The sequence below is a fragment of the Glycine soja genome, chromosome 2, assembly GCF_004193775.1.
Source record: "Glycine soja cultivar W05 chromosome 2, ASM419377v2, whole genome shotgun sequence".
Taxonomy (NCBI): Eukaryota; Viridiplantae; Streptophyta; class Magnoliopsida; order Fabales; family Fabaceae; genus Glycine; species Glycine soja.
Genome location: NC_041003.1, coordinates 2,150,991 through 2,171,909, shown reverse-complemented (window position 1 = coordinate 2,171,909; position 20,919 = coordinate 2,150,991). Strand labels below are relative to the sequence as shown.

At 35.4% G+C, this 20,919-nt stretch overlaps 2 protein-coding genes and 1 pseudogene across 3 annotated transcripts; all 3 read left to right on the top strand.

Moving 5' to 3' along the window:
* The first annotated feature begins 296 nt into the window (after positions 1 to 296).
* LOC114379428 lies at positions 297 to 2,546 on the top strand (annotated as a pseudogene).
* A 2,095-nt stretch (positions 2,547 to 4,641) lies between these two features.
* Positions 4,642 to 11,592, top strand: LOC114379409 (glutathione S-transferase U18-like). Its single transcript, XM_028338062.1, has 2 exons — positions 4,642 to 5,048; positions 10,904 to 11,592. The coding sequence occupies exons 1-2, from the start codon at positions 4,728 to 4,730 to the stop codon at positions 11,279 to 11,281; spliced, it is 699 nt and encodes a 232-aa protein (XP_028193863.1). The 5' UTR covers positions 4,642 to 4,727; the 3' UTR covers positions 11,282 to 11,592.
* Positions 11,593 to 14,402: 2,810 nt separating this feature from the next.
* Positions 14,403 to 20,632, top strand: LOC114379396 (tetratricopeptide repeat protein 38-like). Of its 2 annotated transcripts, none has more exons than XM_028338050.1 (14): positions 14,403 to 14,613; positions 14,737 to 14,889; positions 15,024 to 15,122; positions 16,647 to 16,748; positions 17,430 to 17,573; positions 17,958 to 18,049; positions 18,125 to 18,254; positions 18,372 to 18,443; positions 18,947 to 19,053; positions 19,135 to 19,186; positions 19,866 to 19,955; positions 20,044 to 20,128; positions 20,211 to 20,275; positions 20,383 to 20,632. In XM_028338050.1, exons 1-14 carry the CDS (start codon positions 14,518 to 14,520, stop codon positions 20,467 to 20,469), a joined length of 1,374 nt encoding a protein of 457 aa, XP_028193851.1. In that variant the 5' UTR covers positions 14,403 to 14,517; the 3' UTR covers positions 20,470 to 20,632. The 2 variants fall into 2 exon arrangements, with proteins under 2 accessions (XP_028193851.1, XP_028193843.1); XM_028338042.1 differs by having other exon boundaries at positions 14,404 to 14,613; positions 18,339 to 18,443.
* Positions 20,633 to 20,919: the final 287 nt, after the last annotated feature.

Here is a 20,919-nt window from a genome sequence, read left to right as displayed (position 1 = left end):
TCTTTTAATAAAAAATTAATAACCAACGCATTTTTTCCTATTATCTAGATCTAAAGACCTAGTAAAAAAAATCTAAAGAAAGATATATCATATAAAAAACAAAAGACCACATCAATTCTGGCTTGTTCTTTGCATTTTGCAATGCATGCAGTATAATTATTAATTGGTCCGTCCCACTTGAATTACTGTGTCCCAAGCACTGTTGTACGTGTCTCTGCTCAACTTGTAAGTTGATTCTTATCTGATACATCCCACAATGTTATCTCACTTTCTTTCACATACATAAAATGCATCATTTCCTTTTAAGTAACACAGTGCATTTTGATCTTTTATATGGCTAAAAATGACTTGTGGCTTTTGGGTGCTTGGTTCAGTCCATTTGCCCTGAGGGTGCAGATTGCCCTTAACCTTAAGGGTTTAGATTATGAGGTTGTTGAAGAGACCTTAAATCCCAAAAGTGAGTTGCTTCTTAAGTCCAACCCTGTGCACAAGAAAATCCCAGTTTTCTTCCATGGAGATAAAGTTATATGTGAATCTGCAATCATAGTTGAGTACATTGATGAGGTTTGGTTCAACAATGCTCCCTCCCTCCTTCCATAAAATGCTTATGACCGAGCTATTGCCCGATTTTGGGTTGTTTACATCGATGACAAGGTATTTATATATATTCCTTTTGGTTTTGATTTTTTTTTCATCGCTAAAAATCGAAGAAGGTACCAGAGTTTTACCATCTAAACTAAACCCCTTTGATTTTGGATTTTGGATTTTGGTTTTTGGTTTTCTTATTTTTACTTTTACTAACTAACTTAGAAATAACTTAGAGAACGTACCCATAAATTAAGGGGGTTTTGCCGTTTTGGTACAGCTGAATTTTATAACATCTATTATTTCTTCTCGGCCCATTCTTTGCCTCCATATTTCAAAAACATAAACTCAACTTAGATTCTTTCCTTATTTCTTTGTGTCATTAATCCGCGCATCAATCCACCAACTGCAAGCCTCAGATATAATTTGGGCAACTCAAATCTCAATTCACTGAGTTGATGCGCGGGTTAATGTGAAATAATAATAATAATAAAAGCAAGAATCTATGAGTTCCACAGTGCTTTAACTTTTCTAGAATTCTGGACTCCGAAGCTAGGAAGTTCCACACTTAGTCGTTTTGAGCAAGCTGTGTTTAGCTGCTGCGTTCATATACAGTATATTTAGAATTTTAGAAGTTAGAACTTATATGTAAATATAGTTTGAGCTAAACGAATGATAAGGAGGCATAATATTATTACTGAGAAGAGTTTATAGAATTTGTAGACGTACCAATGACAAAATTCATGTTAATTGTTAGCTGCAAGCCTCAAATGTAATTTACACAACTCAAACTCAAACTCAATTCGCTGGTGCTGGATTGATGTGCGGGTTAATGTGAAATAAAGAAAGAAGGCAAGAATATATGAGTTGAGTTTATTACTTTGAAATATGGAGGCAAATGAATGGGTAGAGAAGAAATAATAGATGTTATAAAATTCAACTATACCCGAACTTCTTAATTTACAGTGGTACGGTATCATTTCTCAATAATTTATATATGTAACTTAATTGAACTCATGTAAGTAATGTGTTTCGCTAAGTTACCTGCGGCGGTGTGGCCTTTTCAAGAAGTTTTTTTTATTAAGTTGCATGAACAGCTTAATTATCATCAAAAGTTAGTTATAAGCTATGAAGCACAAATTCTAACACAAACACTTCGACAAACTAATGTCTTAATGTCTATGATACGGACACCACATACAAATAAACAAAGAGATTCTAATAAAATAATAACATATAATAAAATATCTAAATTGATGATATATTTATTTTTTAAAATTAACCAAAAAATGTTTTTTCAAATGTATAAGTTATATACCTAATAAGAAGTATGAAACAAATGCTAGGGTATGTCGGTGTTGGATGCGGCAACACTTCCAACTTATAGAGGCTATAAGCTTTCGTGTGTTTTTTATTGAATAAGTACTAATCTTTAGTCTTGGAGTAGTGGTATACGTCCATGCGGAATGCTCTATTGGCTGAAGCAGCTGATCAAGATGATGAGGCAAAGAAGCCACACTTTGTGGGAATGGAAGAAGCACTTGAGAGGATGGAAGAAGTGTTCAACAAGTGCAGTGAAGGAAAGGCCTACTTTGGGAGGGGATACAATTGGAATTATTGACATTGCTTTTGGGAGCCTTTGGAGTTGGATGAGAGTGATAGAAGAGATGAATGAAAGAAAAGTGTTTGATGAAGCAAAGAACCCTGCTTTTTTCTTTATTTTAGGAGATTCGGTTTCTTGAGGACAGTTACAATAAAATCCCTCAAGTGGGCTCAATCCATTTGTTTTGTGGCCAGGTAGCTCTTGACAGCAGACTAACTTAAAGAGGATACTGTTGAACAAAAACACCATCTTCTCTGCAAGACTACCCTTCTTCTTCTCCATGGGCTGCTAGCATGGTTAGTTTTACATATAAAGAGTTTTATTCCATTTTCAGTTAAATTGTGATTTAGAATTCAAAATCATGTTCAAACGCAATATAGTAATGGTTCTACTAAAAAATATTATTTGGAAAGATACACAACTTATATATATATATATATATATATATATATATATATATATATATATATATATATATATATATATTTATCTAGAAGCAAAAATATTTCCACTACCGAAAGTCATGAAACTTACTAAAAAAAAGTAGAGTACCAATTAAAGAAAAATTCTTTTCCCAACAAATTTTGTCCTATTATATATTTAAAAAAACCTAAGTTACTAGCCACTTATACGAGGGCCCGGTGGCACACAACTTATATCAAGTATATGTGAAAAGTATATGTTAAAATATGATTTTTATTCTTATAAATATGAAATTATTTAAAATTTGTTTCTGTAAATTTTTAGTATATTTTTTATCTTCGTAATATTAAAATGTTTTTTTTTTACATGAAGTAGGTTTGGGTAAATAAAAAAAGTGTGAGAACGAAAAACAACCATACAGCTTTGTGACGAAAAACAATAACCTTTATAAAAAAAAATCTCACTATGCATCAAACAATCATATCATCTCTAATAGGTACGTAAAAAAAATTGAAAAAAATTTAGATAAATTGTAAAATAAAAATATCAAAATTACACATTGCAATACAAAGGTGAAAGTCTAAATTTAAAAATCAAAATAATTTTCTAGAATTAAAAAAATGTGGAATATCAAACTCTAAACGATGAGAAGTTTAATTTTTATTAAGAGTCAAATTAAAAATCAAATAAAAGTATATATCAAAAGATATTTATCCTCTTGAATAAATTTACATAACTCAATTCAAATTAGAGGTAATTTATTATAGATTAAACAATTATATCTCATATATTACAAATACTTATTTTTTATCGTTTATTTCTTTGTATTTCAATTTTCTTATTAAGTCATATCACTTATTATATTTATAAATTATTTTTCATCTCAAATGGTCAAACTGCATTCGTAAGGCTTTTAAATATTGAATCGTTCAAGAAAAACAAGATAACGCAATTCTGGCTTGTTCTTTGAACTGCAGTACTATTAGTTTGTCCCACTTGAATTATTGTGTCCCACTGTTGTGTGAATTTCAACTTTTTGGGTTCATGTATTGACTATTGAGGAGGCCTTGGGTAAAACACTACCCTATATATGAATTATGAAGAGTTGGACACATTAAACAATTTGAGTTGATTTTCCTAAGGGAAAAACTTGGGTAGTAGTCACTACCCTAAATATGAAGGGTTCAACACATTAAAAAAGATAGTGCCACCATATTAAAAATATCTATAAATAAATAAAAATAAAATGATATTAAATTAAATTTAAGAAGAAAAAAAAATACTCCCTATGTCTTTGGCATTCTCACTCTCTTATGTCTCTCTTGCCCTCAAGAGTCAAGACAATACGTCATCACAGAACATAAGACTTTATACAATAAAGATATATGAAACTGAATATTGAAAAACTGGAGGAAGAAGATGTGAAACCGTGGAAAACGTTGGCATCTATTATCATTGCTTCCTTCATCTTTAGTTTTTATTAAGAACTTTATTGGCATCTAACTTCATCACTTGCGTCACATTTTTTTTTTCCTTTCATTACGATAAAATTCTGTTGAGGACTGGTTTTCTTTTTCATTATAATTACAATAGTACGAAAGAACATATAAAACTCATTTAAAGTCAGTATCGTCGGCGGTTCCTACATTCACGACGTCCTGGGTAGTTTTGACTTTTGCAGAAGAACTTTGATTCCAGCATCGTGTAATTTCCTTTGTCTTTTTTAATTTGTATTATTATATTAATAATCATTATATAATATCTTTAATCAGTTGTCATCGACATATTTGATGCGTTCAATGCATAATATATTTGGTGTAGCCTCTATTCAAGAAAACATTATTAGGTGGTCGTGGTTTAATTTATCACTGATTTAATCTGGATATATTTATTTTTTTAAAATTAAATAATCTAAATATATGTTTCTTGTAAATTGGTCAATATTCCATACATACATGGATGATTTAGGATTACCTAATAATTTATTCTAGCATGCTTATCACACAATGTTATCTCACCCTCCTTTCCCATACATAAAACTCCACATTTCCTGCTGAGTAACCTAACAAAACAAACACAATATTGCTCCGTGTTTGACCTGTTATAGTAAACAGTGATGGCTGAAAGGGACTTGAGGCTTTTGGGTGCTTGGTTCAGTCCATTTGCCCTGAGGGTGCAGATTGCCCTTAACCTCAAGGGTTTGGATTATGAGGTTGTTGAAGAGACTTTGAATCCCAAAAGTGAATTGCTTCTTAAGTCCAACCCTGTGCACAAGAAAATCCCAGTTTTCTTCCATGGAGATAAAGTCATATGTGAATCTGCAATCATAGTTGAGTACATAGATGAGGTTTGGTCCAACAATGCTCTCTCCATCCTTCCACAAAATGCATATGATCGAGCTAATGCCCGATTTTGGGTTTCTTACATCGATGACAAGGTACTTCTTGGTTTTATGTTATTGTTATTCCTACCAAGTACCAACTAATGTGACATAATTTATGTCTCTAACAATGGAAAAAAAGGTTTTACAAAGTGAATCTATCAGAAATCACGGATGATACGAGTTTTAATTAAGATATTATTATAAAAGTTAACACACATGGATGGTTAGATTAAAATTTGTAAACTTAAGTTTAACTTATTTTGCAAATTAAGATTGTAAAAGCAACTCTCCTTTTACTTAAATTTCAAGATGAGTTTCAACGCAAAATTGTGACAAAATTCTTTACAATAATTAGGCTCAACTAAAAAACGAAACAAGATGTTTTTTCTGTTTTGCTTTTTGAACATACTTCTGATCCTTCAAGCTAAAAACCAAACATACTGTTAGCAAAGCATCAGATACCGAGGCAAGCACAGGGGTAATTACAGGAAATCATACAGAGGTGTAAATAGCAAAAAAAGGGGAAAAAAGAATTACAAAACCAACATACCTTCAGGATTATGTGTGATGACCTACTGAGCTGGCACACAGGATCTTGCTGGATTAGCCTTGACCTGCAGCAGGGGAAATAAGCATAACAGAATTTGTCATTTTGTAATATTCCCTAGCTGGCACAATTGCAATTTTGTTAGTGATTCTGTTAGTGAGGAATTGCAATATAAATAAGCATGTATTTCACCAGCAATGAGGAATGAAAAAATATCCTGGCCTTTCCTTTTCTCTTTTGTTCTTAGAAGGTTCTGGACCCTCGAAGTCCAGGTTCTGTGTTGTTAACATTTTGGTGCTCTCGTGCCATGTCTGACCCTCTCCACTCCACCACATCCACTAAAAAGCTGGAAGATGCCATCCTTAAGCTCACTTCCTTGAACCTCACCCTAGGGGAATCAATCCATTCTATGAACCTTCGTTTCGACGCCTCTTGCAACGACTATCTTCCCCTTCCTCATTATCACCTTCGATTATCCCCTTTGTGCCCGTTTCTTCCACCACACCTGTCACCAACCACAGAATGAAATTAGATGTTCACTGATTTGATGGAAATGACCCTATTGGTTGGATCTTTAAGATCAACCAATTTTTTGGACTATCACCACACCTCGGAACAGGACAAGCTCACGATAGCCTCGTTTTATATGGAGGGTTGTGCCCTTGCCTGGTTTCAATGGATGACCAGCAATGGTCAATTCACTTCATGGCCGGTTTTTCTCCAGGCACTCCAGACACGATTCTCACCCTCGCAATACGAAGACCCCACAGGGGCCCTCTTCAAACTCATACAGAAAGGGTCAGTGGCTCAATACCTGGCTGAATTTGAATAACTTGCAAATCGCGTTGTCGGGCTCCCTGCGCCGTTCCTTCTGAGTTGTTTCATCTCTGGGCTCACTCCAGAGATTCGGCGGGAAGTGCAGGCTCTGTAACCCCTGACCCTGGTCCAGGCGATCGGCCTTGCGCGCCTACAGGAGGAGAAGCTTTCCAAGGGGAGAGCCTTCACTAGGGGATGACCACCGCCTGTGATGCCTGTTACTCCATTACGTTCGTCGCCCACGAACTCTTTTGCCCTGCCATCACCAACGCTCCCTCAACTGCCACCGCCACCGCCGCGCCTCCCAGCTCCTGGCCTCAAACGCTTGTCACCGGAGGAACTTGCGTCATGTCGTGACCGCGGCCTGTGCTTCAACTGCGACGAAAAATACCATAGAGGCCACTCTAGGGTTTTTTTTCCTTATCGCGGATGCTAAAGACCCGTCCCTTTCTAATATAAACTCTCCTGAATCGCCCCCTGACCCACCAGATGTGAGCGACCCAACCCAGACTCAAATCAGTCTCCATTCTCTCGCGGGTCATCTGGCCCCAAAAACGCTCTGCTTATTTGGCACCATCTCCGGCCACTCTATCATGATCCTTATCGATGGCGGTAGTACACATAATTTAATCCAGGACTCGCTTGTTGCTCATTTGGGATTCTCCTCTCGTGAAACTCGACCATTACGAGTTATGGTAGGGAATGGACAACATTTGGAGTGCAAGCGATGGTGTGAGGCAGTCACCATTGGCATCCAATCAACTCAGTTTACCCTTGATCTCTACATCCTCCCATCTCCGATGCCAATGTCGTGCTTAGTGTTCAGTGGCTCAAGTCTCTTGGACCAGTACTCACTAACTATAACAGCTTGTGCATGAAGTTCTTCTATGCGGGTCAATTGGTGGAGCTGAAAGGAGATCATGAGACCATCTCCCACTTGCTGTTGCCACCCCAATTCAATAAGGTACTCAGGAAACAAAGTCCTGGTGTTTTCTATCACATTGTGGTCCTCAGGGATGACACTTCTGCCATCTCCGATGACGAACACCCCCCCGGAAATTTAGGAATTACTCATTCGTTTCCAGGTCATGTTCCAACCTTCGTCTGCTTTACCGCCGGAGAGACCGACTGATCATCATATTCACATGCTTCTACCTCGGTCAACGTGCGCCCTTACCGCTACCCCCATTACCAAAAGTGTGAGATTGAGCTTTAGGTAGAAATGATGCTCCAGAAAGGGCTCATTCAGCCAAGCACCAGCCCGTTTTCTTCTCCGGTCTTGTTGGTGAGGAAGAATGATGGCTCATGGCAGTTTTGCATGGATTATCGAGCTCTTAATGCGCTCACGGTGCGTGATCATTTTCCCATTCCGACTATTGATGAACTTCTTGATGAATTGGGGCATGCTCGTTGGTTCTTAGAGCTTGATTTATTGCAAGGCTACCATCGAATTCGCATGCACGCCGGTGACATCCCTAAGACCGCCTTTAGAACTCACCATGGGCATTATGAATTCAAGGTAATGTCCTTTGGTCTGTGGAATGCGTCGTCCTCTTTTCAAGCAACGATGAATCAGATTTTCAGACCATTTCTCTGGCGATTTATCATCGTCTTCTTTGACGACATTTTAATCTACAGTGCCTCCTTCCATGAGCACTTGCAGCATTTAGAGACTACGTTTCAGGTAATTCTTTACAACCAATTTGTCCTTAAGTTATCTAAATGTTTCTTCACGCAGTCACAGGTCGAATATTGGGGCCATATTGTCTCTCAAGGGGGAGTGGCATCGGTAGCTGCCAAAATAGGAATCATTGACCAGTGGCGCACACCTCAAACAACCAGAGCACTTCGCAGCTTTTTGGGGCTCGCTGGGTTCTATAGACGCTTTATCCAGGGGTACGCCACCATCGCTGCCCCTCTGGTTAAGGCCACAACAACAGAACCACTTAAGTGGAGTGCAGAAGCCCAATCTGCTTTTGATCAACTCAAGAGAGTCTTGTCTCAGGCTCCTGTTCTGCCCAATTTTCAATTGCCTTTCACTATGGAGACGGATGCGTCGGGGGTGGGCATGGGTGCAGTCTTATCCCAGCAAGGCCACCCGATTGCCTTCTTTAGTAAACCCTTCACTCCAAAGCTTCTGCGGGCTTCAACATATGTCAGAGAACTCTTTGCAATTACGGCAACTGTTAAGAAATGGAAACAATACTTGCTCGGTCAACGCATCACTATTCTCACCGATCACCGGAGTTTAAAGGAGCTCCTTACCCAGGTGATTCAAACCCCGGAGCAACACCTATATCTTGCGCATCTGATGGGCTTTGACTATCAAATTAAATATTGTTCAGGAGCCAACAATCAGGCGGCTGATGCTTTATCTCGCCTACCTGAATAGAAGGTGCCTACATGCATGGTCCTGTCAGTACCTTGCTTAAGTTTCCTCACTGAAATACATCACTAGCTCTCGACCAACCAAGAATACCTTCAATTGCGCAAGGAGATCGAAAACTGCCCTGCCAAATACCCTGACTTCAAGCTCACTGATAAATTAATTTTACACAAAAGTCAAATTTGGTTGCCCCAGGGATTGCCCATCATCCTTACCCTGCTTACTGAGTACCACTCAACTCCCACAGGGGGCCCCACCGGCATCGCAAAAACATTGGCTAGGCTCTCTGAAAACTTTTATTGGTCTAGCATGCGTGTAGATGTTACTCAATTTGTTACCACTTGCATTGATTGCCAACATACTAAGTATGAGACAAAGCGAATCGTAGGCCTATTATGTCCTCTGCTAGTGCCTCATCGTCCTTGGGAAAACCTCTCCTTGGACTTCATTACCAGTCTGCCGCCGTATCATGGTCACACAGTCATCCTCGTGGTTGTTGACAGATTTTCCAAGGGGATTCATTTGGGGATGCTTACTCCTTCACATACAGCCCACACTGTTGCTTGTTTATTCATCGAAATTGTGGCCAAATTGCATGGTATACCTCGAAGTCTGGTCTCGGATTGTGACCCACTCTTCGTTAGTAACTTCTGGCAGGAACTTTTTCGTTTGAGTGGCACCAAATTGCAGATGAGTTCAGCTTACCATCCCCAAAGTGACGGACAAACTGAAGTTCTAAATCGAGTTATTGAACAGTATCTGCGAGCCTTTGTCCACCGGCGGCCGGGAACGTGGGGCAAATTGTTGTCGTGGATAGAATGGTCGCACAACACTTCTTGGAATGTTGGAACTAGCACCACTCCATATGAAATAATGTTTGGCCGAAAACCTTGCACGATTCCAGATTACATCACAGACATTTCTGACATTGCCGTCTTCGAAACTATGTTAACTGACAGGGAGGATACCTTCAAGTACATTAGGAAGAAGCTTCTTAAAGCTCAGGGTTTAATGAAGCATCACGCCGACACGCGACGTCGTGATGTCGAATACCAAGTAGGTGATTGGGTGATGCTCAAACTTCGTCCCCATCGACAAACTTCTATCAGAGAACCACAGGAGCACACTGACAAACTTGTAATGAGATTTTATGGGCCTTTTTCGATCACAGAGCGCATTGGTCAAGTTGCTTACAGACTCCAACTTCTGGCAGGAGCGTGCATACATCCAGTTTTTCAATGTTCGTTGTTAAAACCATTCAAGGGAACTCCACCATCAGACACCACTGGACAGCTACCTGAGAAGTTCTTTGGCACTCAACCCATCATTGCCCTTCTAGCAATCTTGGAACACAAACAAATTTTGAATGATCCTCCACGCTAGGAAGTATTGGTCCAATGGCAAGGACTCCCTCTTGATGATACTTCGTGGGAAGACTGGTCCACATTTTTCCAGGATTATCACCTTGAGGACAAGGTGCTTCTGCAAGGGTCATGGAGTGTTAGCAAAGCATCAGACACAGAGGCAAGCACAAGGGTAATTACAGGAAATCATACAGAGGTGCAAATAGAAAAGGAAGGGAAAAGAAGAATTACAAAACCAACGTACCTTCAGGATTATGTGTGATGACCTACTGAGCTGGCACACAAGATCTTGCTGGATTAGCCTTGACCTGCAGCAGGGGAAACAAGCATAACAAAATTTGTCATTTTGTAATATTCCCAAGCTGGCACAATTGCAATTCTGTTAGTGAGGAATTGCAATATAAATAAGCATGTATTTCACCAGCAATGAGGAATGAAAAAATATCCTTGCCTTTCCTTTTCTCTTTTGTTCTTAGGAGGTTCTGGACCCTCGCAGTCCAGATTCTGTGTTGTTAACACATACACACAGCTAATGATATTTAGGTGCATGAGAAATTATTAGGTGATTTGAGATCATCATTATAATTCTCACTAATATTCACATATGACACTAATTAATTATTAGGTAAACTATAAAACTTAAATGGGTTATGCAGATATTAGTTGGATCAGATCATATAAATGTGATAATCCTGAACTATCTAATAATTTTTTATTGGTGCATACTTCATTTATTCTTTTATTATATATAATTAATTAAGTTATTTTTGGTGTATTTTTTTCTACTTGAGAGTAGTGGCTTACGTCCTTGAAAAGTGTTCTAGCGACTGAAGATGATGAGGCAAAGAAGCTACACTTTGAGCAAGCGGAAGAAGTGCTTGAGAAGGTGGAAGAAGTGTTCAACAAGTGCAGTGAAGGGAAGGCCTATTTCGGAGGAGATACGATTGGATTTGTTGACATTGGTTTTGGAAGCTTTTTGAGTTTCATTAGAGTCTCAGAGAATATGAATGAAAGAAAATTGCTTGATGAAACGAAGCACCCTGGTTTGACCCTATGGGCTGAAACTTTTGCTGCTGATCCTGCTGTGAAGGGCCTTCTGCCAGAGACTGAAAAGCTTGTTGAGTTTGCAAAGATTCTTCAGCTAAAATGGGCTGCTGCAGCTGCTGCAAAGTAAATGGAATCAAATTAATTGCTGGATGAATTTCAAAAATTGTTGTGCAAGTTATTTATATCTGAGGCTATGTTTGTTGCAACTTTATATATTTAAAAGTCAAAATAAATGTTATGATAATATAGTAAAAAAATATTTTAGAAATTTGTTCTGCATTTTGAGCTGTTATGTCTGAAATTTTACGTAAGGGATCAACATTGTCGTGAAGGGTTGAAATGGCGAATGAATCCAATTATAATGCCAAAATAGGAAAGCCAAATGGTTTGCATTTGCATGGCATAATCTATTAAATTGCAGATTCGTTCTTTTGCTTAGTCCAAGTCAGATGTGGTCCTTGAATGGGAACCGAAATCGAGAGGACCAATCAAGCGAGATTGCTTGTAGCATCGGGAGCCATGCCCATCCGCACAATAAACCTCATTTTCTTTTTTTGGATAGTGAGACAAATATTCACAGTATTGTTTGGTTGTTGTTGTACATCTGAGACTGAGATTCAAGAGTACTCAACTATATGTTTATAGTTAGTGATTATTATACTATTTAACAAAATTTTAAAAAGTAATTATTGCGTTATTTTAAAAAATAATTAATATTCTATGAATTATAGATTTTTTTATCGTTTGAAATAGGAAATTTTCTTATTTTCTTGTTTGAAATGAAACTGAATTTTAGTTTTATTGTTAAACCAATAATTTTTTTATGCAACTCATTTGTTCGAAGTTACATATTTAAATAATTATAAAGAAAAAAAAATTGATCCTCACATTGCAATTAATACATTTCTATCAATAATTAGTCTCATAATCAATTTAATAATAAAAAATTATGAATATATCTCAAATTGTACTAGAGAAACAAAAGCCCTGATTTAAAAAAATTCGTTTTTGTCCAGACAGAGTGGAACTAGTTTGAATTTTTCGGATCCAGGGCTGCTTCTTTTATTTGGTCCAAGCTTACTTTGAACTATCATACTTGGTGTCTAGGTCTTTCTTGCTACACCCTTCAAAACTCACCTGCACCTCCATTTTCTTTTAATATTTTCAAAATTCCTAAACTAACATTACCGTGTATGTCTGTTATTTTTTTCATATGTTTTTCTTTCCTAGTTACTAAATATGTAATTCAATAAACATAAATTCTTGAATTTGTATTCCGCAATGGTATTTTAAATGTGTTACAAAAGAGATTCTGGAACACCTTATGAATGATGTTCTTTCGAAGCACTTTTTTCATAAGCAAAATGTTTTACTATTGGAATACCTATTTCTTAATAAATTACAAAATAATTACAAAATATATTTCAGAACACTTTATGAATTGGTGTAGTTCTTCTAGAGCACCTATTTTGTAACTAAAATATCATACTTTTGGGACGTCTTTGTACAATACAATTAAAATACTTATTGAAGAAGTATTTTGGAATTTTTTTCATTTGGTTGTTCGATAAGTGAACTTTTTTTAATAGCTTCTAATATTTTTTGAAATATTATTTAAAGTAATATTTTTTTAAATACTAGCTTCTAATTTTTAGATTTTTATATTTTCTTTCACTTTTATCCTCAATATATTTATTCCTTTTCCTTGTTACATTTTTAAAATAAATAATGATTTATTATTTTTTTTCATTTTAAAATTTTCAACTACTTCAACAGTTAGTTCTATCAAATAATTCTAATTTAATAAATTAGTTTTTCAACTTACAGCTGTCAGCTAATTTTTTAGCTTCCGACTAACTTTTCAGTTAATTTTGTCGAACATAATTTTATTCCATAACCCAAATATCATACTTTAAGAATGTCTATTTCATAATACATTTAAAAATAATTATGAAACGTGATCAAGAATAAACAATACATAGTATTTTAGGAATCATGTGAAAAAATTAAAATGAGAAGAGAGTGTAGGATAAGTTTGCAGGGTGTAAAAAGAAAAAGGCCCGCTATAATGTCTAAGGATCAGGATTCCGAAGCAAAATTCAAAGACCCAAATTTGTAAATCATTATCAAATTATATCAACGTATGTTGCAACAATAATAAAAGAGAAATTACTTCGAATGATGGAAAATTAGAAATCATTAAAGTGAAATTTACATCTTTCAACATAATCTATCAACATCCAAGATTAATTGTAAACTTTAATTGCAATACATACATTAAAATATTAACTTATTTACACACATGATATTAAAAACTTGAAACCACTAATTAATATAGCATTAATTCCAATGAAATTATATTTAAATTTTTAAATAATATGTGATTTTTGTGAATATAAAAATATGATTAAAGGAGAGTTTTTTTTATACTAAAAACGTTAGTCATCCACAAAAATCCAATAACAAATAAGTCATACTACTTCACTCCTATCTATAAAAAATAATTACCTAATTCATCAAAACTAATAAAAATAATTAGATTAATTAACTTATCATAAATTTTAATTTTATTCTAAGTCTACTCATTACATTAATGATTAAAGAGAAGGTTATTTTTCAAAATATAATTTTTCAATCAATGCATCAAACTTTCATGGGAAAAAAGTGTAATCATTAATAAGGCTTATAATTAATTAGGAGTAAAAAGAAAATAATCCTAGGTTTCTTATAATTAAAATCAAGAAAACATTATCTTTTGATTTCTTATGTATAGGACAAGAGGTATAATGTATCTTTGATAACTTATACACTATATCTCACATCATAAATCTCACCCATATAAACTTTTTTTGATAATCTTTTTTTAGATCTTTATAATTTGTTTTGACTATTTTTAGATCATTGTTCCACAAATCAACACAAAATTTATTAATGTTTTGTCTTCATTCATATTCATACCTCTTAATAAAAAAATTTAAGTGATCTATTTCATAATTATTTTAAGTAAAACACAATTTTTAAAAGATGTACTAACAAATATATATTACTGATATGATATAAATAGTATCAATTAAATTTTTCAAAGTTATTTTCAATTATATTATCTCATAACCATACAACTTCTGATTTCTGTAATTGGTCCTCCGGGGTGTTAGAGGTAGTAGCACAGTAAGACAAACTTGGAATTACACGTGTTAATAATAAATAATACCTTTCTTGCTACTTGTTAGATAAGATGTAATTAGTACTTGTGTCGATTTCCCAGGTTGCTCTTGTTTATCTTTTAGCTAATTAAACCCGAAAACCATAACCAACGACTTTGACTTGGGAAATTAGACACAGACGAAAGGAGTTTGAAGAACGATGGCAGAAGGTGTGAAATTGGAGGACAGATGGGGATACTATGTTGCAACTTCTTCTCAGGCATGCGTTTCAGCCATCAACTCTTACTACCATCAGGTACCACATTTCACATCACCTCTTTCTCTCTCTCTCTCTCTCTGACTTTTTCTTAATTTGATTTTGATTTTTTTGTCTTTGTTGAAACTCTTTGATATCAATACTCAAATGGGGGTGTGAAAGGTTCTCATCTATGGCAGAGAGAGGTCTGTGATTCTGGAAGCAGTGGCACATGACAAACACTGTGTCTTGGCCAACATCTTGGCAGCACATTTCCTTCACTCTTCTGGCTCTTCCCGTGCTCTCACTTGTCTTCATGCCGCTAAGTCCAACCTTGTACCCTCTCATTTGCTTCCTACAATTGCTTGTTTTTTTGTTTTGTTTTGTTTCTCTGACTCTATCCATCAGAAACAAAAAATAAAATAAAAAATAAATTCCTTTGGTGCATGATTGGAGTTCTGTTGTTACAGGAACATGCCACCTTGTACGAGAAACTAGTTTTCGATGCCATCAGTTATATGCTATCTGAAGATAGAGACGATGATGTAGCTGTTGAATTGCATTCCAAGGTGAGTGACTTCAGTAGGTCCCTTTCTGTATTATACAAGTCTCATCAGTTTGAGGGCCAATTTGATTTAAAAAGATAAAATTTGAAAACATAGTTGATGTCAAAGTTTGTCATTGAATCTTAGTGTATTTATTTATTTTTGGATGATTAATTAAACTGATGACACAAACACTCATATCTTTGAGGACCTAGATAAGTACAAGTATATATTCAAGAATGTAGTTTCACGGTGTACATTGTTTTGCTGCTTGTTTATCTATTAAAATGGATCTCTAGATATTTTCATCCTCTGCGTGTGAAATTCATTCTATGTTAACTTAAGATTTTTATTTTATTTTTTTGATCGGCAAATGATAATTGTTAATTTGATAGTTTTTGTTTGTGAGGGAGTTCAAACTCACAGCCTCTCCCTCTTCCTTCTTCCTTCACCACCAAACCAACCTTATAACTCCTGTAGGATTGATATGTAAATTGCTAAAAGTTGGTAGTCCAACACTCTTACATTGGTTGCGATGATATGTAAATTGCTAAAACTATATTGATAAGCATTACTATAGGACGATGTTCCTACCTATACCGAAGGAGGTAGTGCGAGAATCTTACATTGGTTATACTCTAACGCTCAAGTTAGTTCTAGAGTTCAATGGGGATAAAATGTAGGTAGAGAAGTAAACATGCCTTGGGTATCTCATATCTGACGCAGTATCCCTTACCCTTAGTGTGTTCTTGTATAGGAGGTGCACCCCCTAGGGCATTGGATAGTTGATCGTGTGGGTGCCATTAGGCTAGGATCCAGTAGGGACCTCCTAGTCCAGATTAGTTTTCTGGTAGTTTCTTCACAAAAAGGCTCCAAAACATAATTGAAGCTCCAATAGACTTATTTTGTACATTCAAATGAAAGATCTATAAGCAAATGTTCATACAGAATCTCAGGTTTTCCCTGCATCTTTAAGTATGCTGTCCTCCATATGGATTTTTTCTTGCTCTTTCAACTCTAGCCGACATGTTAATTATTTTCATGCAAATGCCAACATAGATTCATGCCATAGATGCAATGTTAAGAATAATCCCGAGTCCTTACAAGTTACAAAGTTAGTGGTGACAGCTGATGGATATTTTGGTATCAACTGCATAAAGTGTGTGCTAGAGAATAGGAAAGAACCCTGAACCAAAAGTATGTCCTTGAAGGCATTAAGTTAAGGGAATACATATTAAATGTTGGTTTTGAAAAAATTGATGTCTTTCACTGAGTATAATGGCATTATATGATCCGTGTAGCTTTAATAGGACACTTTGTCACTTTGATGAGTTGATCCTTTGTTATTCAGATGTGTGGAAACTAAATTTTGAACAAGGTTAGATGATCTTCTGCATATTGTTACTTAGAAAGTTCTATCTGAAGATGGAAGCTTACTTAAGACTGCAGACATGTTTGCCAATTGTATCTGTCTGCACCATGCTTTGAGATTCATCTGATTTGCTACTCAAATTCTATTGATTAATGAAACTTGTTTTTGTTTTGAAGCTTCTGAAAGAGTTCCCAAGAGATCTGGTTTCTCTAAAGAGAGCACAAGTCATATGCTTCTACATGGGTCTGCCTGGTCTTTCTTTATCTCTTATTCAAAAGGTTCCTCTTAATTAGAGAACATTTCTGTTTCATTTCTCCTATAATTGGTTTTCGGAAATAAATGTTTTCTTTACCTATAAAAAGGTACAGTTTCATTACTAAAATATTTTTGCATCTTGTATATTGTTTAAGAAGTTTCCAAAATGTTAATATAATAGATTTTTCTTTTACTTATATAATGGAGGAGTGAAAAGTTTGTAACTCAACCCCACTAAATTGGATTGTAGAAAAGTCAATTGTTACTCAGAATTTACTTCCATTATTTTTGCTTCCTTTGTTTGGGTTGCCTAAAAAAGTTAAGATGAGAATGGGAGTTAGAAGACCTTTGCAGCCCAATTTTTTAGCCACGGGAATATGTAATCACCCTAGTTCTTAACCCAAAGTTCTCTATTGGTTTGAATATTTTCAAGGGAAAATGTGTCATGTTGGCCTTTATTTTTTATTAAACATAATTTTGTCTTGCAAATTTCAAAGTTCTACCAAACACCAGAATTAGGAACATCATATTATATGCTTAAATCAGAGTCCACTCCTATCCTATCCTGATCTCTAATTTTTGCCATCCAAACAAGATGCAACTTGCTTCTTTATATTATTTTTCTATTGAAGGACCGTTTGAGTAGCTTGCTTATTTATTATTATTGATGAAAACTGAGTACCTTATACTTTTAATTGTTACAGGTTCTGCCTCACAATGAAGGAGAAAATTTCATATATGGCATGCTTGCTTTTCCTTTGCTTGAGCTTGGACGGATGGAGGAAGCTGAGAAAGCTGCCAAAAGGGGATTTGAAATCAATAAGCAAGACAGCTGGGCACAGCATGCTGTAGGTCAATGTAATTGTTAAATATGGGAATATTCACTCTACCTTAGAGTAGTACTTATTACTATCTTCCAAGTTGTTTAGTTAACAATTAAGATTTTGAATAAACCTCTACCTGTTCTTTTTGCATACATTGCAATACCACTTAATGTCTTAGAAGTTCCCTGTATTTCTTATGAATCTAAAAAAGGAAAGCAGTAATAGGTTTGTAGAAAAATCAAGCAATTAACCATTGATAGGGGGATTATCTCAAGCTTTAGTTTTAGGCATAATGAAGTCACAAGTTATGAACACTATGCTGTCAAATTTCAGAAATTGGTTGTAACAAGAATTTTTCATAAATTATGACCTAAATAACTAGTGTAATAATTGAATTCTGTTCTGCAGTTATGCCATGTTCTTCAGTATAAGTGCTGTTTTAGAGAAGCTGTTAAGTTCATGGAAGAATGTTCATCATCATGGGGTTCTTCATCTTTTATGTAAGCATTTGATTCATTTAACCATGGCTTTGTCTAGCTTTCTATTAGTCAGCTACAGAATTTTCATTCTTTCAGGCTGACACACAATTGGTGGCATGTAGCACTTTGCTACTTAGAAGGTAATGCCCCGAGACAAAGAGTGCTAGAGATATATGACAATTATATATGGAAGGAGCTAGACAGAAATGATTCTATGAGTGCAGAGGTATGTGATTTCATAAGCTTTGTATTTACCAGTAGTTTCTCACTTTCTTACTTCTGTAACAAGTTATAATATCTCTGAATACAGGTTTACTTAAATGCTGCGGGTCTGCTTTTGCGGTTGTATGTACGTGGTGAATTGGATATCATTGGTGATCGTCTCAAGATGCTTGCGGAATGCCTAACTAATCAAGTAAGTTAAGATACACCCACATGAATCAACAAAATGGTAATATTGTATGGCTCTTCAATATGCAACTGGAATATTGATCTAAATCTTGAATTCCGTTACACTTTGGTTAGGTTGATACTTATCTGTGTTCTCTTCTGATGTATTAAAAACTTAAACCAGATTGGACATTAAACTGGCGATACTGCCAGTTCACAATTTTAATGAAAAAATAAAAGGAAAAGATGAAAATTGAATGCATAGTACAAAGTTACCAAATAGAAACAAATAAGAAAAATATACATATTTAACAACAAAAAACTATTTTTAAGTCCATAAATTTACATTTTCAAGACGAAATGTACATTACACATAAAACATGAGTTTGAATGATTTTTTTTAAAAAAATAAATGTACTTTCTGTGTTTCTTAGTGATGATTTTGATACAACTTTTAATCACTTGTGTATCATGTTGGAAAAACTTTCTTATGCTTGTGCATATCATGGATGTATATTAAATGGTCAGGAAAACTGGTATATGGAGTGGCACTTTGATGTATTGATAGTGTGGACTTTGGCAAAGACTGGAGAAATTTCAAAAGCAGAAGATCTTCTTAAGGGCTTAAAAAACAGGTGGAAGTGTTATATTTTGCAAAATATAATTGAGATGCAATGTTGCATGAATTGTGATATATTAATGTTATCTTACTGTAGGTTTTTGAGGATGACTAAAAAGAAGCAACAACGGATGCAGAGAGGAATGATGGTATGCTTCAGTAGCTGCTTCCATGAATATATGAAAATCTACTTAGATAGTATGTCTAGTTCATAGCTCAAATATATTATAACCATGCTTTGTTGCACTCATTTTAACACAAGCAATTAGCTTTGTCACATGCAACCTTAAACAGTATTTTACAGGAAATTCATCATTTACGAGAGTCACACTCAGAAGTAGGCAAATTGTGCACAAATGGGTTGGTTCTAGGTTGGACATTGTGACTCTATTTGATTTTCAATTTGTTCTAAAAAAATAATAACTGTTGGATTTGATTAGCAAAAAAGCCCTGATAGAGTTTATGTTCTGTTCTGTTCTGTTCTGAAGAATTTAAGAATAAAGTAAAAGTCAAATGCTGGAGTGCAGAAATCTTTACCTATTGACATCACATCACATGCTTGCATTTTGCAGAGAGTTGAAAGAAAATTGAGATATATTGTGTGTGGCCTAACAGTAGTTTTTCATGTTCATATTTGGGTGGTTGAGTGGTTCAAACAGATTATTTCCCTGCAAAAAATAACTGGCTTTGAAGACTTATACAACTGCATAGTCTTCTACTGCTGTTGTTGCTTAGAATAGTGTTCTAATTAGCATGCTTTGCTTCACACGAACTATATATTTCTTTCTTGGTTACAATTCTTCCCTCCATTTCTCTTTTTTAACTTAGCTTGCAGAAGCACTTTATGCGTATGGAATAGCTGATGATAGGCGTGGGCTAGAATTACTTGATCCAGATTTCGATGCCACTGATTATAAGGTTGTACTAATCAAACCACTTTACTGTATTTTGGCCTCACTTTTGTTGATTTTGGAACTTACAATATCAAAATTACATTGGTGTGAAGATCATTGGGGCATCTGATGAACAAGTGGACGTATTCAATGAAGTTTGGTATAATATGTTACTGAATATTGGAAATGCGTTGAAGGGTAAAATCTCGAACTTTTATCGTAACGTTCAAACCCACGAATCGTCTCTAACTATTGTGATGAAAATTGAATTTAATCACAGCAATTGAAGTGTTAGAGAAGCAAATCAAGAAGAGGGATGGCGTCCCCTACTTGTGGCGTCTACTAGTACGTGGTGCTTTTCCCTCAAAGCATTTTAATAATGGTTTTAAAGAATAATCAACTGGAGCTAACTTGTTACTAATTACAATTATCATTGCTTCATATCTTTTCAGGAGAGGGCATACAAACTAGCTAACAAGCCAGAAGAAAGAATTGCGAACGAGAAGGCCACGGCTTTGGAGAGTCGTTACTTCAATTAAGGGAATAATCATATAATAAAAAAAGCATTTCATGTGTGTACATCACCATTGCAAAACCCAATCTTTCATTGGTTAAAATAGCATTCGGAATAAATGTGTAACAAAATTCATCAAAACTAACGGTCCCTTCCACCGCGAATAAAAATTATTAGTGTTTTGGTCATTGGTGGCTTCTAGTTCAGACTCCCTATGCAGCATATGATGCTCTTGTGGATTGTGCAAATTTCGCATTGATTAAGGTTGTATTGTAGTGAAAACAAAAAGTAGGTCACGGACGGACGGGTGCTATGATATCAACTGTCTAATTTTGAAACGCTAATCACGGGGGAAAGTTGCGGAGTAGTAGTCATTTTAACGTTGACGCCCTCGTCAAAAAGCTTCTTAGAAGACTTTTTAACCAACTTCACCAATATAGAACCCCCACCTCACACTTCGCGAAAGCATTCCAAA

What these genes read in the sequence shown, in the direction of transcription:
- LOC114379396 (XM_028338042.1), top strand. Translation starts at nt 14,518, where the DNA reads ATGGCAGAAGGTGTGAAATTGGAGGACAGATGGGGATACTATGTTGCA. An exon ending in CTTTATCTCTTATTCAAAAG is followed by an intron (nt 16,749 to 17,429) that starts GTTCCTCTTAAT and finishes TAATTGTTACAG; the next exon opens with GTTCTGCCTCACAATGAAGG. An exon ending in CGGAATGCCTAACTAATCAA is followed by an intron (nt 18,444 to 18,946) that starts GTAAGTTAAGAT and finishes TTAAATGGTCAG; the next exon opens with GAAAACTGGTATATGGAGTG.
- LOC114379409 (XM_028338062.1), top strand. Translation starts at nt 4,728, where the DNA reads ATGGCTGAAAGGGACTTGAGGCTTTTGGGTGCTTGGTTCAGTCCATTT. An exon ending in TTTCTTACATCGATGACAAG is followed by an intron (nt 5,049 to 10,903) that starts GTACTTCTTGGT and finishes ACTTGAGAGTAG; the next exon opens with TGGCTTACGTCCTTGAAAAG.